The following is a 19,641-nucleotide window of genomic DNA, read 5'->3' on the forward strand; positions in this document are numbered from 1 at the left end:
TAGTTATGCAGTGTCAAAATTCATCTTAACTGTCCACTTAAAATTTCTGCATTTTAATCATATCAATAAATTTGACTTTTTTTTAAAGTTTATGGAAAAAGAACAGAGAGGTGAGAACAGTCATAGTCTCTGTCTTGTGGTGCTTACAGAATATAAATATTATAGAATCAACTAGAAGGAATTTGTGAAAACTTAACCTAGACTTGGGGAGTAAGAGAAACTTCCTGTAGAACATGATGTCTAAACTGAACTTGAAGGTTGAGGAGGATGGGTGGGCAGTCGTGGGGGGAGGGCAGGCGTGTAAATGGTAGAGAGAGAGGCAAGGACAAAGAGTTACAGGTGGAGGAAATAGATTGTGTAAATGCAGAAATGAGTATGGCTGAAAGAATGTTTGAGCAGATGACATATTCAGGATCATTGGAGTAGAGAATGTGTGTGATGGGGGAGTGGGGAAAGAGAAGAGTATATGAAATGGGAATAAGAGAATTTGCTGGAGAGGTTGGTTAGCAGAGATGTAAGTCATTCAGAAAAAGGAAGGCTTTAGTAGTTTGATTTTATCCTAAAAGTAGCAGATCAGCTGAGTGATTTGTATTTTAGGGAGATCACTGTGAATCCAAATGTGAAGTATAAATGAAAGGGTGTAAGACTGCCTGGGAACCAGTTAGGAGGTTTTCAGAACGGTTCATTTTTAGTTTGTGCTGGAAAGTGGCACTGGGAATGTTGAATGTGGGTGGCTTCAGATCTTCTTAGGATGTAGACTCAACAGAACTTGAGTGGATGTGGGAATTTTATTTTATTTATTCAGAAGCTTTCCACGACTTAAGTTATTGAATGTTTTCTATTAATACAGTAATACGATTAGGCTATGATTAAATGCTATTTTCTACCATTATTATCGGACTCTTTATTGAAAGACTTATAGAACAAAGTCTTTTCCTGTAAAATAACATTCGAATATAATCATTAAGTATTTAGGTGTTATGGAGGAAGTGGTGTTGCATAGTGGTTAAGAGCTGGGACTATGAGGCAGACTAATATTAGCTCTACCACTTGTATGCTGTATGACTATCTACTCCCTGAGCTTTAATTTTAAAAAATCTGTATAATAGCAATGACAGTAGTGTTTAAAGGGTTATTATAAAGTTTAAATTATCCATACTAATAAAAGGGTAATATGCAAATTGGTCACGACACCCTCACAGTAACAACTGAACAGCAGGCTGCGTGGGGCGACCAGGCCAGCGAGGGAGGGGGCAGTTGGGGGCAACCAGGCTGGCGTGGGGGGCAGTTGGGTGCCAGCAGGGCGGGCAGTTAGGGGCGACCAGGCCGGCAGGGGGGAAAGTTGGGGGTGACCAGGCTGGCAGGGGGGCAGTTGGGGGCAACCAGGCCGGCAGGGCGGGGGCAGCGAGGGGTGACCAGGCCAGTCGGGGGGGGGCAGTTGGGGGCGCCAGGGGGGCAGTTGTGGGCGTCCAGGCCCGCAGGAGGGGGGCAGTTGGGGGCGACCGGGCTGGCAGGGGAGGCTGTTAGGGGCGACCAGGCCGACCAGACTGGCAGGCAGAGGCAGTTAGGGGTGATCAGGCTGGCAGTGGGGGCAGTTAGGGGCAATCAGGCAGGCAGGGAGGTGAGCACTTAGGAGCCAGCGATCCCAGATTGTGAGAGGGATGTCCGACTGCACAATGTTACATAGTATTCAATTAGTGTTAGGTATTGCTGTTATCTTTTTTTTTCTAGTGAAAAGTGTATTAGTCATCTCATTTGCATAACTGTTTATCTGACCTGTGATCATTGCCTCTACTGCCTGAAAGATTCACTGAAGGTATAGAATATAAATTTAGCTATTTGACCTTAAACATTACATTTTAACAGCTTTCTTAAACTCTAATTGGCCTGTAGCAAGCTATGCATATTAAAAGTGTTTACTTTCATAAATTTATACCACACTTTATGTATTCATTTACCTTTTGACATTTAGGTTGTTTCCTGTTTTTTGTTTGTTTTTATTTGGATGATACAAATAAAGCTGCTGTGCCCATTAATGTACAAGCCTTAGGTAAATACCTAGTTGTAGAGCAACTGGATCAGGTGATAGGTATATGTTTACTTAACAAAAACTATCAAACTGTTTTCCAAACTAGTTGTACAATTTTACATTCCCACCAACAGTGTGTGAGAGTTCCATTCCACACTCTTGCCAACAGTAGGTATGGGCAGTCAGAAAGCTACTTTTAAAATTAGTACTGTTTCATATTTTTGTTTCATGTTGTTATAAACATGTCATATACGGTTTATTTGGAAGAAGTATAAAATATACCTAAATCTTTAGTTGTACTGAAGTCTCTTTATTAAGAAGGTAAGAGATGGTTTACTAAAAAATATTGGAAAATCAGGAGAGATACAGTTCTTTAAGAAGCTAATTTTATACTGTTTTATATGTATATATATTTTTTCCCTTTGATAGGGTTTTCCAGAAAAGGACCTTTTGCACTGTCCATCTAAGGACACAATTGAAGCTCATTTTATGTCTTGTGTGAAAGAAGCTGATGCATTAAAGCACAAAAGCCAAGTAATCAATGAAATGCAGAAAAAAGATCACAAGCAGCTCTGGATGGGATTACATAATGGTAAATATAGCAATGTTTAATTTCAGAACACCCTTTATAAAATATGGAGTAACTGTAATTCTGCGAGTAATCGGTACATCTTAGGGTTGATGGTACAAGTTTAGAGTCCAGTCTCTAAGCACAAAATTTTGTAAAGAAGCTACCTTTAGTTATCCCTTAAATTATACTCTCCCAATATCCCTCTATTCCTGGATTCCCCAGCATTGGACTGATTGCTTTGCCCATAACATATCACAGTGGAAACTTCCTGTGTTTAGCTTCTGGGAAAAGTGCCTTACTCCTAATCATGATCCTTTTGAAATTGCAATTGAATACTGTTTGCATACCAAAGCACCTCCATTTGGGCAAGGCTTTTGGGCAACCTTTATTTTCTCTGAACAATAAGACTTGCTTTGTGCTTTGTGCTTAGATACTCTCTCCTGGGTCTTAGAAAATACACTCAAGGAATAAACTGAGGGCAATCTGCAATTTACCTCTGTATTCTTCATCTTTTAGAGATCATAGTTCCTTAATCTTTCCTGCCTTCAGACAGTTCTATGTACAGGAATTCCTTGCTTTGCACAAATCCAATATGCATGAGTTTTAGCTAACATGTTTTAGTTAAATAATATCATTCCAAGTTGCCAAGAGAGTAAACCTTAAAAGAAAAAATATTTTTTGTAACTTCGTATGGTGACTGATAGTAACTATTGTGGTGATCCTTTTGCAGCATATACAAATATTGAATCATTGTATTGTACACCTGAAATTAATATACTGTATGTTAATTATACCTCAACTTAAAAAAAGTTCGTTTCCCAAGAATATGGTTCAAATTTCATTTTCCATGCTATTTAATAATTACATAAAGTACAAGCTTGATTGCCAGTTCTTCAGTCGTGAATCATTATGCAACAATACATATGTATTGTGATCAGTGATCAATCACTTAGCTTCTTTCCGTGTCTGTCAGTGAATTGTCATTATGCATCTGTTATTTTCATCCACAGACAGCAAAGCATGTAATGTTACTTCCTTGTCTCCAGTGATAAGTCCACAGAATGTTTTATAACACTGGATAATCAAAAGAGGGAGTTGGCTAAGAAAGATGAAAACTAAGTAAAGAAAGAAAAAGTGATAATTCTGGAAGCTAGATTTGAATAGAATGTGATGGAATTATAGAAGACATAGCTGACTGTGAGAATGTGGACACTACCACCATTTGAGAGAGTTTAGATAACCATAGGAAATTAATGAAGGTGAACTTTTCCACATACATGTGGGAAGTGTTGTGATGAAAAGAGTGAAGCTATCCCAGAGGAAATGATGCTGGCAAAAAACACATTAAAGGGACAGATATTTCATGACATTGAAAGCAAAAATGGTAGTATGTTAGAAATTGATTCATACTTGCAGAGGAGTATGACAATTCACCACAATTTATGAAATACTAGAGGCCCAGTGCACGAAATTCATGCACTGGTAGAGTCCCTAGCGACTGCTGGCTGCCTTCCCCTGGCCGCCTGCCGCCACCACCAGCCAGGGCCTCCTTCCTTCCCAAGGCCGTCCTGTCCCCTGGTGGAACTCCTGGTCGAGGGAACAATCTGCATACTATGCTTTTATTATATAAGATGCTTGCTGGTAAGTTACATGTTCAGGAAGCAAGCACTATTCAAACATACTTAAGCTTTTTTTTTTTAACAAAGAAATAAAACACTTTAATTCTCCATGTTCCCAATGTTTTAAATTACCGTGTACTAAATAAACACAGTATTAGTCTGATTTACACTTTTATTTTTCTGTACATTGCGGGGGCCTGATGCGGCGGGGGCCAGACATGACGGGGATCTCCCTTTTCTGCGTCCCACGCGGAAAGAGAGATGAACGAACCAGTTCTAAATGGAGGCGGCCAGGGATTGAGAAAATAATAGAAATAAAGAAAACAAGACGCAGAAATAGATTCATTCATGAAGCTGGGAGCCTGGGTGGATCTTTCTATGCCTGGCTGAGGCCACAGAACCGATCCAGACTGCAAAGCTGAGGCTTTATTTATAATCAGGGACAAACAAGGCAATTGACAATGTTCTTGTAAGTTTCACTTGTTTTGGCAGCACTTGCTGCCCCTCCCACAGCCCACTAGCTACCCACGAAAGATCTAGGGATCAGTTACAGGATCAAGCTTAATTATGCTTAGTGGACTGTGCCCTTCCAAGCTTGGGACTTGTTTGTGACTTTGCCAGCAGGTCAGTCTGAGGCTTAACCCTATAACCGCTTCCTACAGTACATTTATAACCAGAGTTTTTAATGTTTTTGACAATTTTGTAAAGATCACTGAACAATTGTGATTTTCTCCTTAATTGTTAAGATCACTTTGCATGTTTACATCTTGCATGGTCACTTTTCTAGTCTCATACTACTATGCAAAGCAAGGAATGCCAATAATCTGTCGATCTTTCAGAATTGTTTTTGTACAGGGAGTTAGTCCAAAATAAGGTGCTCTTTTATAGCAACTCTTAGAATAAAAGAGAAGACCCTCCCCCCCAAAAAAGAACTATAATTAAAAAAAATGTATATATATGCATAAACCATGGACAAAGACAATAGTGTGGTGAAGGGGGGAGGGGCAGGGATGGAGGCAGGCTAGAAGGGGTCAATGGGGGGCGCGGGAAGGCGACATCTGTAATACTTTAAACAATAAAGATAAATTAGAAGAAAACAAAAAGCAAAAAATTTAAAAAAGTGATCCAGTTTTATCTTCTGGACTATATTGTCACCATGTCAAAGAGGTGTTTATAGTTATTTAAGTATTAAAATTTCATTATGCAAGATACAGAGTATTATCTAACTTCAGTATACAAAAGGCACATATTTTATGACTCTGTACTGTAAATTAAATTTTCTCATTTCTTTTAAGTATCTTAGATTTAACTTGAGTTACATGGAGTTGCACATAATTGTACCTCTGATATTTAGCAACTGTATTATTTCGGAGGTAGGCACCTGGCCTTTCACCTCATTTATATTACTGAATACACAACTTTTTATTAAATGATTGAAAGTTTACAATCCCTTAAACCCTTTGCACTCGCTTGCTTTTTTTCTCGATTCCTTTATCCTAATGCTAACCGTGTCGAGTCACACTCGACATCCGAGTGCAAAAGGTTAAGGTATACTTTTCCCTTTTCCTTGCTGGTTATTTGAAGATGAAGTGACATTCTAGACTTGTGAATCAGAAGATTGCCTAAATGGAAGAAGACAGGAATCTTCCAAAGAGAAAAGGGATCTGAGAATAATTTGGCTTCAGAATTGAAGTAAATAATTTAAATGGACATTTAAGTAGATGTTCTTGAACTCTATTGTGAACATGATGAGTCAGCTACAGAGAGCTTATTCATAAGCAGAGGATTCTAAAAAGATTAAAATGTTTCATTTGGGGCATTAGAGGGTTGGGTGTGGAGGGTGATGGTTAAGAATTGTGAAACGGAAGGCCTGGTTTTTAGTTATCAGCTCTGCTAGTAGCTTCTTGGGGCAAGTCACCCAGTTCTTTTAGCTTCAGTTTCTTTGTCTTGTAGGTGCCCTGAGAGCCTTTAGTGAAACACTAATACAATTTATGTGAAAGTGCTTGGAAGGAAGCAAAACTGTCTTGATAAAAAGAATTATCAAGAAGTCACTTTGAGACTCTAGAACTAGGGTTGGCAAACCGTGGTCATGGCCAGCCATCTGTTTATGTAAATAAAGGTTAGAACTCTGCCACACCCATTCATTCATGTATTTTCTATGCTGCTTTCATGCCACAATGGCAGTAAAATAGTCATGGCAGAGACCATGTGGCTCACCGCCTAAAATATTTATTATATTTGTTGACCCTTTTAGAAATACTTGTCAGCCATAAAAGGTTGGCCAAATCAACAGCTCATATTTATCATTGACCTAAAGCATGACTCAGTATGTCACATACTCAGAACTTGGTATAGCATAATGTATCACACTTAGTCTAATAACTGCTTTCAGTGATTTTTTTAAAATACATTTTAAAAATACTTTTTTTTTTTTTATTGATTTCAGAGAGCAAGGGAGAGAGAGAGAGAGATAGAAACATCAATGATGAGAAAGAATCATTGACTGGCAGACTCCTGGGCATGTCAGCCTGCAACCTGGGCATGTGCCCTGACCTGGAATCAAACTGTGGCCTCCTGATTCATAGGTTGATGCTCAACCACTGATCCACGCCAGCCGGACATGGAATAAAATTTTTTCCCTGGCCAGGTGGCTCAGTTGGTTGGAGCATCATCCTATACACTGAAAGGCTGTGGGTTCGATTTCTGGTCAGGGCACGTACCTAGGTTTCAGGTTCAATCCCTGGTTGGGGTGTGTCGGGGAGGCCAACCGACTGATATTTCTCTCTCACATTGATCTCCCTCCCTCCCTCCCTCCCTCCCTCTCCCCCTCCCCCCTTCCTTTGTCTCTTAAAAACCCCAATAAAAACATCCTTGGGTGAGGATTTAAAATGTGTATTTTTTATTCCATTTATATATTTAGCTGTTATTTTTGTAGCTATTATGTTCAGTTTTGTTTATGTTGGTAATGATTGGGCTTACTCAAAATCTTATGTGAGGTATCCTGTGGATACTGGAGACTTTGATAGTTTATTTTCTACTTTTTAAAAATGAAAATATTAATTTAGGAAATTTTTAGCTGGGTGAAGGTTATAGAAAATGTTACTATCTACATTAAAGTAAATTGGTGAAAGGTGGTGTAGAAGTTAATTTGTTCCTTCTGCTTAGAATTCCCTTTCTAATCCTTTTTGTCTATGTAACTTCTGCTTATGTTTTAATGCTCATCTCTTTTGTCACCTTCCATGTGAAGCCTTCCCTCTTTTTTTAGCCAACAAATATTTATAGAACATTTAACTTGTGCCCGACACTGTTCTAGGAGCTAGTGATTATCCAGCAGTGATTGAACAGACATGAACCCTGTCTTCGTGGAGCTTACAGCCAGTGGAGGCAGAACTATTCTTTTCATACTATTGTGGCTCCTTGTCCATTTTTATGTACTTTTGCTCTCATATTTCATCACACTCTGGAATAGTTATAGTTTATGTATTCTGCTGGAATACAAATTTCTCCTGGTTAGACTGTATTACACATTTTGGTATCCCCAGCACCTACTCTAGTCTTAGGAGTAGACAAAATAAACATTGACTGAATGAATGACTCCTTCATTTTATTCCTTTCTCATAAGGAAGTTATATTAACAGCTTTTTATAAATAGTTTAATATTAGTATAAAATAGCAGAAGTGCCTTGTTTTAATTTACCGAAATAGTTTGTTTACGAATTTTTCCATCCAAAACAAAGTCCTATTTGTGAAGTCAAAGATATTTCATCTTTTGGTTAGTATAATTGCAAACTAGTCAAGATTGAGACATAGCAGATGGTAAATTTATTTATTCAGAACCACAGTATAACAACTAAACAATGATTTAAACATTTTTTGAATATTTTCAAATGCTAATTTTAATTTTTCAAATCTCTGTGAAAGAAATAAGAAAAGCTTTGAAACCAAGAAAACTCTTTTAAGACATACTCTGCCTTTCAGTGTTTTTTATGGGTTTTCCTTTTTGATGTAAAAGTATTTAACTTCCCTGTGCAACAGAGTTAGTGACTGCAAATAAAGCAAGTACCATTTTTATTATTTATAAGGCAGTTGTCACCAATGTGCAGGTATTAAATGTCAAGTTGTTTTTCTTATAAGCTAGAGATTTGAGGAAATCTCTTAAAAATTTTTAATATATGATTTAATTTTCAGCCTTAATTTTCTATATATACTAAAAAAGAAATGATGGCATTAAATAAATTGTATAGACCTTCAAATAAATGCAAGTTTTGACTGCTAAATGTTGAATATATATATTATTTCTAAAGTGTGGTTAATCTCTTTGAGCTAGATAATGTTTTAGACAAATTAATTATTTGGTGGTGTACCATTCTAAGGTTTTTAAGAGGAAATAGTGATTAGCTAACCATGATTTTTATAGAAGGTCATAACATTTTGAAGGTACTTTTGTTTGGGAGGTGAAGTAAAAGATAAATGCAGTGGTTCTAGCTCTTTGGAGGCTTGTCTGATAGAGGCAGTTGGGTTGTAATCAGATTGCTTTGCTTTTATCAGTTGCATATCTATAGATATAAAAGCCTAAGTGACCATTTGACCAGTAGCTATGATGCACACTGAACACCAGGTGGCAGATGCTTAATGCCCAGGCATGGAAACATGGAACAGACTGATGAATCTCAGAGGAAAGGGGGGAAGGGAGGGAGGGCGGGAAGAGATTAACCAAAGATCTTATATGCATAATAGAGGCCTGGTGCACAGATTCATGCACCGGTGGGGTCCCTTGGCCTGGCCTGTGAGGATCAGGCTGAATCCATGCAGTGGGCTTCCGACATCCCCCGAGGGGTCCCAGATTGTGAGAGGGCACAGGCCAGGCTGAGGGCCTCTAGTAGTAGAATACATATTTGACTGGAATCTGTTGCTCAGAAGAGCATTGGACCTTATCGGAACTTTGCTATCTTTTATCTGTTGTGTGGCCGTGGCAAGACTTTTCTCTGTAAGCTGGAGTTTCCTTATAAATGCAAAGGTGTTAAAACCTCACAAGACTCAAAATTCAAGGACTGTAAAGTGGTAATCACATATACCTGAATTCTGATAATTAGACATTCTCAATTGATTAGTGTTAATAATTTCTCTCTTTTTCCCTTTTTCTCTCTCTCTCTTTACTTTTTCCCCCTTCCTTTTTCCCTCATCACTCTCCCACACTACACCTTCTCGCCCTTTCCTCCCTGTCCCTTTTAAGTAGGACATAGGTGGAAGGTAATAGATAACTTGCCAGAAATGTGTGGTGTCATAGAAAAAGACTACTAAAACAGACAAGAGATTTTTGGACTCAACTCTATAAGAGTGATGATGTAAAATATGATGTAATAACATTTTGATTGCTGAATCGAGAGTGAAAGAGAGGGAGCCAAGAGTGGAAATGGACAGGCTCTAGTAGTAGGTCCAGGAATAGGAAGATAGTGGCCTATAGGATGACAATAGTGTAACAGAGTAGAATGCTCAGCCTCTCTCACTCTATCTGGTTCAAGCCCACTTTGCTTCCATGGCCTTCAGGCTAAATAGCTTCTGCTTAGTCTTGCATATAGGCATGCTAGTCATTAAAGGAATTCTGCTTAGAGTTTGAGTTTTTTTAAAACAGGTCCCTTACTGAGGAGATAAGGGAAGTATGTACAAAAATGATAGTTAATCAAAGATTTGCAGGGACCTCCTGCAAAATTTTCCTCAGACCCCTGCTGGCATCCAGACGTCTGGTTGTCAGTCACCTCTTGCCCCTCTCATTTTCCCTTCTGTTGACATAAAAGAAGCCTGAACTTTGTACTTTCAGAAGGTGGATTTGAGGATTAGGTCTCCCATCTTCTCAATTGGTGCCTTCTTAATCAATAAATCTTTCCTTACCCCCAACTCTGATATTTTGTGTTTTTGCCTTTTTGAAGCATTGGGGCCCAGGAACTTTGGACCAATAGCAATAGTAGAGATGGAGAAAAGTCAGTGAATCTGGGACTATTTTTGGAGGTGGAATTGACAGAACCTATTGCTAGATTGGATGTAAGTTTAGGGTGAAAGAAAGAATCATTCCTAGGTTCTGACTTGGACGGCTATATGGATAGTGAAGCTTTATACTGTGACATGAAATAACTAGATAGAGAATAGGTTTGGGATGGGGAACAAAGCCTAATTGAGATCTTGGGCTCTGAGTTCAAAAGTTTGAAATGTCTCTGAGACATTCATGTAGTGAATTAGGTGTTAAGTATTGTGTGAATCAGTAGATGGAGAAGGATTAATAGATTTGAATCAAATGCAGCAGCTTCTAATTACATACTACTTGTTTATTTTCACAAGTGCCATCTTCATTTCACCTTTAAGGTAGGAAAGTTAATCTTCCTAGTGATACAAGTTAACGAAATATGGAGCAGCCCCTTTTATCCTGGATGTTTAGCAATTCCTTATATCCACTAACCATCATGTGCTTTTCTTTCTGTATGTGTGTGTGGCATTCAAGAATCTACAACTTTGAAAAATATGCTTAAAGCAAATTTGTAACCTGCTTGAACATTCAGTTAAGTTTTACTTTGGAATAAACAAGCATTTTACTACATTATATTACACCAGAGGCCCGGTGCACAAAAATTCGTGCACTTATGGGAGGGGGAGTCCCCTCAGCCTGGCCTGCTCCCTCTCACAGTCCAGGAACCCTCGGGGGATGTTCACCTGCCGGCTTAGGCCTGCTCCCCAGGGGATTGGGCCTAAGCTGGCAGTCAGACATCCCTCTCGAGTCTGGGGCCCCTCAGGGGATGTCCACCTACTGGCTTAGGCCCACTCCCTGGGCCTAAGCCGTTAGTTGGACATCCTTAGCGCTCAACACCACCACTGCGCTGTCCAACCATGAGCCGGCTTCTGGCTGAGCGGCGCTCCCCCTGTGGAAGCGCACTGACCACTAGGAGGCAGCTCCTGTGTTGAATGTCTGCCCCCTGGTGGTCAGTGTGTGTCTTAGTGACCAGTCGTTCCGCCGTTAGGGTCAGTTTGCCTATTACCCTTTTATTATATAGGACTAGAGGCTCGGTGCACGGATTCACCTGGACTGCAGGGATCTGGCCGAAACCGGCTCTCCAACATCCCCTGAGGGGTCCCGGGTTGCGGGGCTGGCTGGCCAGAGCGGGACTGTGGGAGGTTGTCCAGCCCGTCTCGACCACTTCCCGATCAGCCAGCAGCAAGCTAACCTATTGGTTGGAGCATCTGCCTCCTGGTGGTCAGTGTGTATCATAGTGACTGGTCAAATGGTTGAATGAACAGTTGGACACTTAACATATTAGGCTTTTATATATAGGATGGTTTAAGTCAATCTCTCAGTATTCCACTTTTTGTAATTAAAAATAATGATGGAAATCTAAAAAGTTTATACATTGACATTTTAATATAAAGCCATAAAGATACTTTGCTAGGCTTCTGGAGAAATACTGCTCTTGGAAATTACATGATTTAAATGAATAAATTTAGTAATAATTTGGATCATAGCACCTTCTTACTATACAGTGCTTTGGGTATACTTGGCAGTGAACCTCATGGATAATAAAACTGCTGAAAACATTTAGACAATTATTTCATAATATACTGCAAATTATAGTAACATAAATTTAGTGTGAAGAGTCTATGAATAATAGTGAATGGTCAGTCATATATCCCAGAGTTCATCCATGGTAGGCAATACATTTTGTATATGAGATTCAGTTGATAGATGTACAAATATATATGACTAGATTGATGCTTCAGTCTAAACTCTGATTAGTAATTGAAAATATTTTTAGTGAATTCGTGTTGCAGCTATACAAAGGGTCAATTTGTAATGTCCTTTTAGATAAAATTTCAAGTCATTTACATATTTATATTTAATCTAGTTAAAAAACTTTACTAACGTTTATGTTACCTAACATACTATTTTTTTTTCCCCCTGCCTAAATTTGGGAAGATTCAAGAATCTTTCCTTATGGATATTGTTATAGCATATAGAGGAAATGCAAACCAACACCAGTCTGGTCAATGATTTTCACTCTTGGGGTCATCAATATCATTACTGTTTGAATTTACAGCAGGAGTCCTCCTTTTCACCTTAAAAAACACAGACACACACTTATATGCATACTAGTGGCCTGGTGCACGAAATTCGTGCATGGGGGGATGGTGTTCCTCAGCCTGGCCTGCACCCTCTCCAATCTGGGACCCCTTAAAGGATGTCCTACTGCTGGTTTACAGGAATCGGGCCTAAATCGGCAGTCGGACATCCCTCTCACAATCCAGGACTGCTGGCTCCAGCTGCTCACCTGCCTGCCTGCCTCCCTGATTGCCCCTAACCACTCTGCCTGCCAACCTGCTCGCCCCCAACTGCCCCCCGCTGCCGGCCTGCTTTTCCCTAAATGCCACCCCCCCGCCAGCCTGATCACCCTCAACTGCCACCCCCTGCTGGCCTGCTCGCCCCCAACTGCCCACCCTGCTGGCCTGCTTGTCCCCACCTCCCCTCCCCACTGGCCTGCTCACCCCCAACTGCCCCTCTGCTGGTCTGCTTACACCCAATGGCCCCTGCCATGCTATCCTGGCCTGATCACCCCCTGGCGACTCAAGGTCCCAGCCCCTCCTTTTTTTCTTTTTCTTTTTTTTTTTTCCTTTTCTTTTTTTTTTTTTTTCCAGCGCCTCCTTGAGCGGAGGCCAGGGGCAGCTGGAAGCAAGTATCTAGGATTTATTTATCTTCTATAATTGAAACTTTGTAGCCCTGAAAGGAATCTTGGCTTTCTCCATCGCCAGGGGCATCCCAAGCCTCCTGCTTGCTCCAGCTCCGTAGCCGCCGCCATTTTTGTTGGGATTTATTTATCTTCTATAATTGAAACTTGGTAGCCTTGAGCGGAGGCCAGGGCGGGCGGGAAGCTTGGCTTCCTCCATTGCTGGGGCAACTCAAGCCTCCTGCTTTCTCCAGCTCCGTGGCTGGCCGCCATCTTGGTTGGGTTGATTTGCACACTCGCTCCTGTTTGGCTGGTGGGTGTGGCTTGGCATAGTGGAGTGATAGGTTAATTTGCATGTTTCTCTTGTATTAGTGTAGATATAGTTTAACATATTTTGTTTTTAACTTATAAAAAGTTAATTTTGTAAAATTTAGGTGTAATTGACATTTAACAGTATATTAGTTCCAGGTGTACAACATGACTCCATATTTGTATAAATGATCACCACAATAAGTCTAGTTAACATCCATCACCTTAGATAGTTAGAAAAAATTTTTTTCTTGTGATGAGAACTTTTAACATCTACTCTCAGCAACTTTCAAATATGCAATACTGTATCATTAACTGTAGTTACCATGCAGTACATTATGTCCTCAGGACTTATTTATTTTATAACTGAAAGTTGTACCTTTTGACCCCCCTTTACTCATTTCTTTCACTTTCTCCCTTCCCCCTCCCCCCTCCCCGCCTCTGACAAACCACCAGCTGTTCTCTGTATCTATGAGCTTGGTTTTTTTGTTTTTGTATTTTGTATTCCACATATAAGTGAGATCATACAGTATCTATCTTGGATTCATTCATTTACCATAATGCCTCCAAGGTCCATTTATGTTGTTACAAATGGCAAGATTTCTTTTTTTAATGGCTGAATAATATTCCATTGTATTTATATAAACCACATTTTCTTTTATTTGTTTATTGATGAACACTTAGGTTGTTTCCATATCTTGGCTATTGTAAATAATGTTTCTGTGAACATACATCTTTTTGAGTTAGTGTTTTTGTTTTCTATTTTTGACAGACACCAGAAGTGGAATTGCTGAATCATATGGTAGTTCTAAAAATTTTTAATTTTTAAAGGAACTGCCTTTCTGTTATAGTGTCTGTACCAATTTACATTCCCACCAACAGTGCACAAAGGTTTTCTTTTCTCCACATCCACTCCAACACTTTTTATTTCTTATCTTTTTTATGATAGCCATTCTACCAGGTATGACGTTATATCTCATTGTGATTTCAATTTGCGTTTCGTTGATGATTAGTGATATTGTGTATCTTTTCATGTACCAGTTGGTCATCTGTATGTCATTTTTGGGAAAATTGTCTATTCAGATCTTCTTATTTTAATCAGTTTAAGGTGTTTTTTGTTTTGCTGTTGAGTTATATGAGTTCTTTATATATTTTTATTTAATATTAACCCCTTATCAGAAATATCATTTGCAAAATATTTTCTCCCATTAGGTTGGTTGCTTTTTTGTTTTGTTAATGGTATCTTTGCTGTGCAGAAGCTTTTTAGTTTGGCATATAAACAAATTAAAGCTATTTTAACCAGTTAACTGTTATATGTAATCTTACACATAATTGTTTCTGGACAATGGTGATTATTTTATTTTTTTTCTGAGGTGACTATTAAATGACAAAATGAATCAGTAGTGTGCTATAATTTCATTAAAACTAATTGTGCTTACATTTTTAAAAATACATTTTTATTGACTTCAGAGAGGGAGAGAGATCATTGATCGGCTGCCTTCTGCATGCCTTGAGCCCAAAACCTGAGCATGTGCCCTGATGGGGAATCGAACTGTGACCTCCTGGTTTATAGGTCTACACTCAACCACTGGGCCACACCAGCTGGGCTGTGCTTACATTTTTAAAGTAACATGTGTCTTCTATATTTTTTCTTCTTTCGCTTAATTTCATCTCCCTTTCTAGATTTCTTTGTGCTACTTGATCTAGCTCTACATATGTTAATAACCCTTCTGTCTCTCTTCTCATTTAAGTTTACTTAGTCTCTGACCCATTCCTTCATTATCTTTGTGGGGTCTGGATGGCCAAATAAATATTTTAGCTCAGCAATCTCTAATGCTGGCCAATATATGACCTATTTCCAGGTACCTATTTCATGTACTTTTTAAACAAAGACATGGAAATTACTTTATTGAGAATTTCAGCATTTCAAGCCTCTCCTCTCCCACCCCACCGCTGTGAAACTCTGTTTACGCCATCTCTGTGTACGCAGACCAATCCTGATTCAGTGACTGTGAAAATAAGCTCTGGGTGTCAGAATTATCTATATTAGTGATGTCTTTTCCTGAACCAAAGACGTAAATGCAGTTCTATAATAGTGCTAAATGTTATTATTCATTGCTCTTACTGCTTTAAAAACTAGAAGATTCAGAAATCTTTTTATGTGAAAACCACATTTAAATATTAAACTATGCCAGTATTTTAATTAGCTGAATTCAGAGAGCTGCAAGGTTTTAACACAAACACTTAAAAAAGAAGCAGCCCTTAAAAAAAAAAAAGAGTACAAAATAAACAAATTTGTTCATCTAAGACGCAGTGTGTTCAGTCAAGTTCTGGTTATTATCTTCAAAGTGGCTTTCTACTTATGCATTTCTTCCCCCAGAGTCCATTTAGGATTCAGACTATTGATTCCCTGGCTTTTTTTTCTATTCTTTTCTTAACATCTAGCTTATTTCTATCATTAACAGTAGATGGATATCAATAAAATATCTCAAAAATTTTAAATTGGAGTTAATTTCCATAAAATATTTAACCAGCAAAATTTTACTTTATTTCAAATTATCATAAAACACACTCAAAACTAAACTTCAAGATTTTTTGGGCTGTTTTTCTTTAACTAGCTTCTTATTTTTGATAATATACTTCTTATATTTTCTCATAGGCTTGTTAAGGAGAAAGGCTTTACATTTAGAAGTCCTTCCCCCCAATATTTTTATTTATCAAATTAATGATATTACACTCAAAGAATGTTATTTCACACCAAAGAATACTGTGTGAGATTCAGACATTTAAGTTGTAAATGAATAAGTTGAGAAATACGGGTAGAATAATTTCAAATTTTAACAAATCTATTCCTGTTAGAATTCTTGGAAATCCTGATTAATTTTTTTGTGCCTTATAGGATACACTAGAGGCCCGGTGCACGAAATTCGTGCACTGCGTGGGGGGGTGTCCCTCAGCCCAGCCTGCACCCTCTCCAATCTGGGACCCAATAGGGGATGTCCGACTGCCGGTTTATGCCTGATCCCTCTCACAATCCGGGACTGCTGGCTCCCAACCGCTCGCCTGCCTGCCAGCCTGATCACCCCCTAACCACTCCCCTGCCAGCCTGATTGACACCTAACGGCTCCCCTGTTGGCCCGGTCACCCCCAACTGCCCTCCCCTGCAGGTCTGGTAGCCCCTAACTGCTCTCACCTGCCAGCCATCTTGTGGTGGCCATCTTTGACCACCTGGGGACGGCCATCTTGTGTGATGGCGTGAGGGTCAGTTTGCATATTATGTCTTTATTATATATAGGCTTTTGTATGCCACTTATCACTAGAAGCTACTGAATAGGTTTAAAATACTAGTTAGCCCAAAATAAACTCATTTTGGGAAATAATAAAGTATATTCCTATTTTTTGAGGTATGTGTAGAATGTCAAGAATCAGCTCTGTTTTGTCAGTGAATGAGTTTAGACAAATTAATTTTGTAGTAATGCCACCTGAATAATCCTAATGGCTAAAATTTGAACTATGATTTTTCATTTTCACTCATCATTGTCCTTGTCTTTTAACCTTTTGCACTCGGATGTCGAGTGTGACGGTTATTGAATGTATCAATAATTTGAAATATAAAAAAATCCAAATAAATAAGTTTGTATGAAAAGAAACTCCAGTTTTTTATTCTACTGCCACGCTTTGTAAAATCTGGGGTATTTAAAAAATTAAATCCCGAGTAGAATAAAGGAATCGTGAAAAAAGCAAGCGAGTGCAAAGGTTTAAGAGGTAGTTCCTAATTGAGTAATATTTTCACTTGATTATCACAGTGTATTTCTCCTGGTTCTCATTGAAAAAGTATGACTTGTGAATATGTTGAAGCAAATATTTATTTCTGCAGCAGTGACTGCTAACTGTTCAGTTTTGTCATCTGTAACTGCCAAAGGAGATGAAATGAAACTACTGTGAGGCTAAAATAGATTACTTTTTTCCCCACTCAAAGTTTATTATTATATGAATGCACATTTGGGGGTGCCATATAAAAATGAGACCCCGAATGCATTGGGCAGTTGAGGTTTATATGTCTTTGGGGTCAAAGGAGAAAGGAGGCAGGAGCCTGAGATTTCAAAGGAATAGGCAATTCACAGGAGCTGAGGAGGAGCAGAACACAAGTGACAGGCAGATTCTTGTTAGGATACCCAGAAACAATGGACATGGGAGCATCTAGCTACTAGGCCACTGCCTGGAGCCTGCCTATCTAATGGTACAAGGTGAATATGCTAAGTTTCCATTCCTGGAACAGGCCTTTTCATCTGAATCTCTCGGGTAGGAAAGGGTTAAAGGTTCTTTCTGGGTCTTTTGTTTCTCAACCAGCTTAAATTAGTATTGCAAAAAGCAAAGTTTTGGCGTAGCAAAACTTTGGTCCCCTTCACTATTATACCTGACACTACCATGAATTTTGAAGTATAGAACTCTGGAATTTTTGATAACATGAACATTCCATTCATTAATGGTTTCCCAGATTCTTCTTAATCATAGGTTATTGAAATGACTCAACTTGGGAGTTTTACCAAGCAAGTAGTGTTTTTATTTATAGAAACTAGAAGCCCGGTGCACGAAATTCGTGCACGGTTGGGGGGTTGTCCCTCAGCCCAGCCTGTACCCTCTCCAATCTGGGACTCCTGGAGGGATGTCCGACTGCCCGTTTAGGCCCGATCCCACCAGGATCGGGCCTAAACGGGCAGTCGGACATCCCTCTCACAATCCAGGACTGCTGGCTCCCAACTGCTTGCCTGCCTGCCTTCCTGATTGCCCCTAACCGCTTCTGCCTGCCAGCCTGATCACCCCCTAACCACTCCCCTGCCAGCCTGGTTGATGCTTAACTGCTCCCCTGCCAGCCTGTTTGCCCCCAACTTCCCTCCTCTGCCAGCCTGGTCACCCCTAACTGCCCTCTCCTGCAGGGCTGATCACCTCCAACTGCCCTCCCTTGCAAGCCTGGTCCCTCTCAACTGCCCTCCCTTGCAAGCCTGGTCCCTCTCAACTGCCCTCCCTTGCAGGCCTTGTCCCTCACCACTGCCCTCCCTTGCAGGCCGGGTGCCTCCCAGCTGCCCTCCCCTGCTGGCCATCTTGTAGTGGCCATCTTGTGTCCACATGGGGGCAGGATCTTTGACCACATGGGGGCAGCTATATTGTGTGTTGCAGTGATAATCAATCTGTATATTACTCTTTTATTAGACAGGATAGAGGCCTGGTGCACGGGTGGGGGCCAGCTGGTTTGCCCTGAAGGGTGTCCCGGATCAGGGTGGCGTTCCCTTGGGGCGTGAGGCGGCCTGAGCGAGGGGTCTGTGGTGGTTTGCAGGCCGGCCATGCCCCCCGGTTACCCAAGTGGAGGCCTGGTATTTGGAATTTATTTTCCTTCTACAATTGAAACTTTGTAGCCTGGAGCGGAGCCAAGCCTGGGGCTCTCTCCGTGAATACAGCCATTTTTGTGGCAGTTAATTCACCTTCTACAATTGAAACTTTGTAGCCTTAAGTGGGTGAGCCCAGCCAGGGTGTGTGGAAAGCTTTGCTTCCCCTGTTGCCGCCGGCAACCCTGGCCTGCTCTCTCAAGCTCCATTCTGCCGCCATTTGTTTGAATTTGTTTACCTTCTATAATTGAAACTTTGTAGCTTGAGTGGAGGCTTAGGCCTGCAATGGCTATGGGAAAGCTTGGCTTGCTCTCTTACCTGGGAAACCTTGCTCTCTGTGGCTGTAGCCATCTTGGATGGGGGTTAATTTGCATACTCGCCCTGATTGCCTGGTGGGCGTGGCTTGGCTGGTGGGCGTGGCTTATGTAGCAGAGTGATGGTTAATTTGCATATTACCATTTTATTAGAGAGGATGCTACTGAAAGTTTTCTGTGATAATGGTAGCATCCCGGAGAGCCTGCTGGTTTGATGATCGCAAGCAAATCATTCACCTGCTTTGAACTGCAGTTTCTTCTATGTAAAATGCTGTGAACATCAGTTGGGTTTTTAGAATCTCTAAATTCTGTTCAGATACATAATAAAAATGATCTCTGAGGTCCTATTACAATCAGAACCCACAACTTTTTACTCTAGCACATTTTAGTCTTGTTTTGTTTAGTATCACTTCTTTACTAGCCTAACCTTTTTTTTTTTTTAAGAGAGAGTGGAGGGGGTGGGGATAGTGAGAGAGAGAAACGTAGATACATAGATGTGCATAGATGTGCAAGAGACACATTAATTGGTTGACTCCCCATTGTTTTGTTTTGTTTTGTTTTTTGTTTTTAAATATATTTTGTTGATTTTTTACAGAGAGGAAGAGAGAGGGATAGAGAGTCAGAAACATCGATGAGAGAGAAACATCGATCAGCTGCCTCTTGCACACCCCCTACTGGGGATGTGCCCACAACCAAGGTACATGCCCTTGACC

The 19,641-nt window shown here is 40.0% G+C and overlaps 1 protein-coding gene across 7 annotated transcripts in view; it reads left to right on the forward strand.

The window, feature by feature from the left end:
* ATG5 (autophagy related 5) overlaps window positions 1–19,641 on the forward strand; it is a 194,588-nt gene that overhangs the window by 37,416 nt on the left and 137,531 nt on the right. For all 7 annotated transcript variants that reach the window (XM_079781132.1, XM_079781135.1, XM_079781131.1 and 4 more), the window contains one exon: window positions 2,459–2,621. In XM_079781132.1, coding sequence (XP_079637258.1) covers window positions 2,459–2,621 — 163 coding nt within the window. The remainder of the gene's footprint in view (window positions 1–2,458; window positions 2,622–19,641) is intronic.

Source organism: Cnephaeus nilssonii (genome assembly GCF_951640355.1).
Source record: "Cnephaeus nilssonii genome assembly, chromosome: 9".
Lineage (NCBI taxonomy): Eukaryota > Metazoa > Chordata > Mammalia > Chiroptera > Vespertilionidae > Cnephaeus > Cnephaeus nilssonii.